The sequence below is a fragment of the Eimeria necatrix genome, genomic scaffold (genome assembly GCF_000499385.1).
Source record: "Eimeria necatrix Houghton genomic scaffold, Enh_scaff508, whole genome shotgun sequence".
Lineage (NCBI taxonomy): Eukaryota > Apicomplexa > Conoidasida > Eucoccidiorida > Eimeriidae > Eimeria > Eimeria necatrix.
This window is the reverse complement of record NW_013654384.1, coordinates 22,501-25,025: the sequence shown is the minus strand read 5'-3', so window position 1 is coordinate 25,025 and position 2,525 is coordinate 22,501. Positions and strand designations below refer to the sequence as shown.

The 2,525-nt window shown below is 59.7% G+C and overlaps 1 protein-coding gene across 1 annotated transcript in view; it reads right to left on the bottom strand.

Moving 5' to 3' along the window:
• Positions 1–203: 203 nt before the first annotated feature.
• Positions 204–2,525, bottom strand: part of ENH_00059670 (hypothetical protein, conserved) — a gene marked incomplete at both ends in the record, with an annotated part of 5,395 nt that continues 3,073 nt past the window's right edge. The window contains 3 exons of the mRNA XM_013581908.1: positions 204–412; positions 805–935; positions 2,201–2,525. The exon at positions 2,201–2,525 is cut by the window's right edge and continues 102 nt beyond it. Coding sequence (XP_013437362.1) covers positions 204–412; positions 805–935; positions 2,201–2,525 — 665 coding nt within the window. The remainder of the gene's footprint in view (positions 413–804; positions 936–2,200) is intronic.

Sequence of the window (2,525 nt, the reverse complement as noted above, 5' to 3'; positions counted from 1 at the left end):
GCCCCGCCTCCACCCCAAACCCTAAACCCTAAACCCTAAACCCTAAACCCTAAACCCTAAACCCCAAACCCCAAACCCTAAACCCTAAACCCTAAATCCTAAACCCCAAACCCCAAACCCTAAACCCCAAACCCCAAACCCTAAACCCTAAACCCTAAACCCCAAACCCCAAACCCTAAACCCTAAACCCTAAACCCTAAACCCTAAACCCTTGCCTGCAGCGTGGCGCCGCGGGCGTAGAAGACGCGGCAAGTGCCCGGAAAAGGGCCCGCGAGGAAAACTTCGCAAAGCGGAATTTTTGCTGCCAGCAAAACTTCGCAGATTTCCAAAGAAGTTCCAAACCGCCACTTCAGCTGCTGCGAAAGCCGCGAGAGACGCCCCAAGTCCTGCTGCAGCAGCTCGCAGTACGCCCCTGCAGCAGCAGCAGCAGCAGCAGCAGCAGCAGCAGCAGCAGCAGCAGCAGCAGCAGCAGCAAGGCAGCAGCAGCAGCAGCAGCAAGGCAGCAGCAGCAGCAGCAGCAGCAGCAGCAGCAGCAGCAGCAGCAGCAGCAGCAGCAGCAGAGGCAGCGCAAATTTGAGGGAAGGGAGGGCCAGTTTGGGGCAGAGGCAGGGCTGAGGCGGCCCAGCGAGGCCATGGGTTTAGGGTTTAGGGTTTAGGGTTTAGGGTTTAGGGTTTAGGGTTTGGTGCCTTGTTTGGGCCGGACGAAGTAGAGCCTGTGTTTGCTGAGGGGCTGTTTGAACTGGAAGTTAAAAGCTGCTGCTTTTCTTCCTTTCAAAAGTCTTTCATTTATCTTTTCTTTCAAACTTAAAGACTTTTCTCCCCGCTGCACTGCTGCTGCTGCTGCTGCTGCTGCTGCTGCTGTGGGGCCCCACAGCCGCTCCTCCTCCTCGATCAGGTCCGCCCAGCCCTCGTATATCTGCTCAGCAGGAGGGTCCCTGCAGCAGCAGCAGCAGCAGCAGCAGCAGCAAAGGCAGCAGCAGCAGCAGCAGCAGCAGGAGTAGCAGCAGCAGTAGCAGGAGTAGCAGCAGCAGTAGGAGTAGCAGCAGCAAATCAGCAGCAGCAGCAAATGCAGCAGCAGCAGCAGTCGCAGTGACAGCAGCAAATGCGCCAGCAGCAGCAGCAGCAAAAAGAGCAGCAGCAGCAGCAGCAGCAGCAGCTAGGTTCTCGCTGAATCGCAGCGCCACTGTCAAACGGTGCAGCAGTGCACAGGGTTGACTCCCCAAGTCAACCAAACCCTAAACCCTAAACCCTAAACCCTAAACCCTAAACCCTAAACCCTTGCCTGGACTCGATTTTGAAGTTTCCATCTTCCCCCAAGACATAATAGGGCCTCTTTAAGTAATGAGTCGCTGCCCTTTTGCTGCAGCAAACCCTGCGGGGGCCCCCAAACCCCACAGACACAAACGCTGCAGCAGGGGCCCCTGCAGCAGCAGCAGAGGGGCCCCCAGCAGCAGCAGCAGCAGCAGCAGCAGCGGGGCCCCCAGCAGCAGCAGGGGGCCCCCTTGTCCCCTTCAGGGTACTCCAAGCTGCGCCTAAGTGGCCCAAAAAAGAGCCTCTGGGGGCCCCTGGGGGGCCCCCCTTGCCCAGGCTTTGCAAGGGGGGCCCCCCGGGGGGCCCCCGGGGGGGCCCCCGGGGGGCCCCCTGGGGGGCCCCCCGGGGGGCCCCCAGACCCTCTTCAACTACTGCAGCAAAATAAAGCCTTTTGGGGCAGCAAATTGAAGGGGAGGGGGGCCCCCAGGAGGCCCCCAGGAGCAGGGGGGCCCCCGGGGGCCCCTGGGGGGCCCCCCAGCAGCAGCGCAGCGCAGCAGCAGCAAGAAGTGCAGCAAGAAGCAATTTGCATAAAGGGGGGGCCCCCCTTAGGGTTTGGGGGGGCCCCCCAAACCCCATTTTGAAGTGGTTCTTTAGGGGCCCCCCGGGGGCCCCCAGTGCTGCCGACTTGCTGCTGCAGGGGAGGGAAGAGAGCCTCCGGGGGATTAAATAGTTTTAAATAAATGCTAAATTCAAAAAATTAGGGTTTAGGGTTTACAGGGTTTAGGGTTTAGGGTTTAGGGTTTAGGGTTTAGAGCCCCGCGAGCCGCAGGGGCCCCAGGCGGCTGCAGGGGCCCCTGCTGCTGCGCGAGCTGCTGCAGTTCCTTTGTCTGGGGCCGCTTGTCTAAACCCTAAACCCTAAACCCTAAACCCTAAACCCTAAACCCTAGACCTCAATTTAAACACTAGACCCTGGGACTCCCAAAAACTTCGGCAGGGCGCCCACCACTTGCTGCTGCTGCAAGACTGAAGCAGCGGCTGCTGCTGCTGCTGCTGCTGCTGCTGGCGCTGCCTCTGCTGCTTCTGCTGCTCTTGTTGCTGCTGCTGCAGCTGCTGCTGCACCTTCGGCTTCATTCCGCTTCTGCTGCTGCCACCCCACAGTCCCCACAAACAGGGTGTTTCTGCAGCATCCCCAGCAACAGCAGCAGCAGCTGCAGCAGCAGCAGCAGCAGCAGCAGCAGCAGCAGCAAACGGCTTCCTTCGTATTGTGTGCAGCA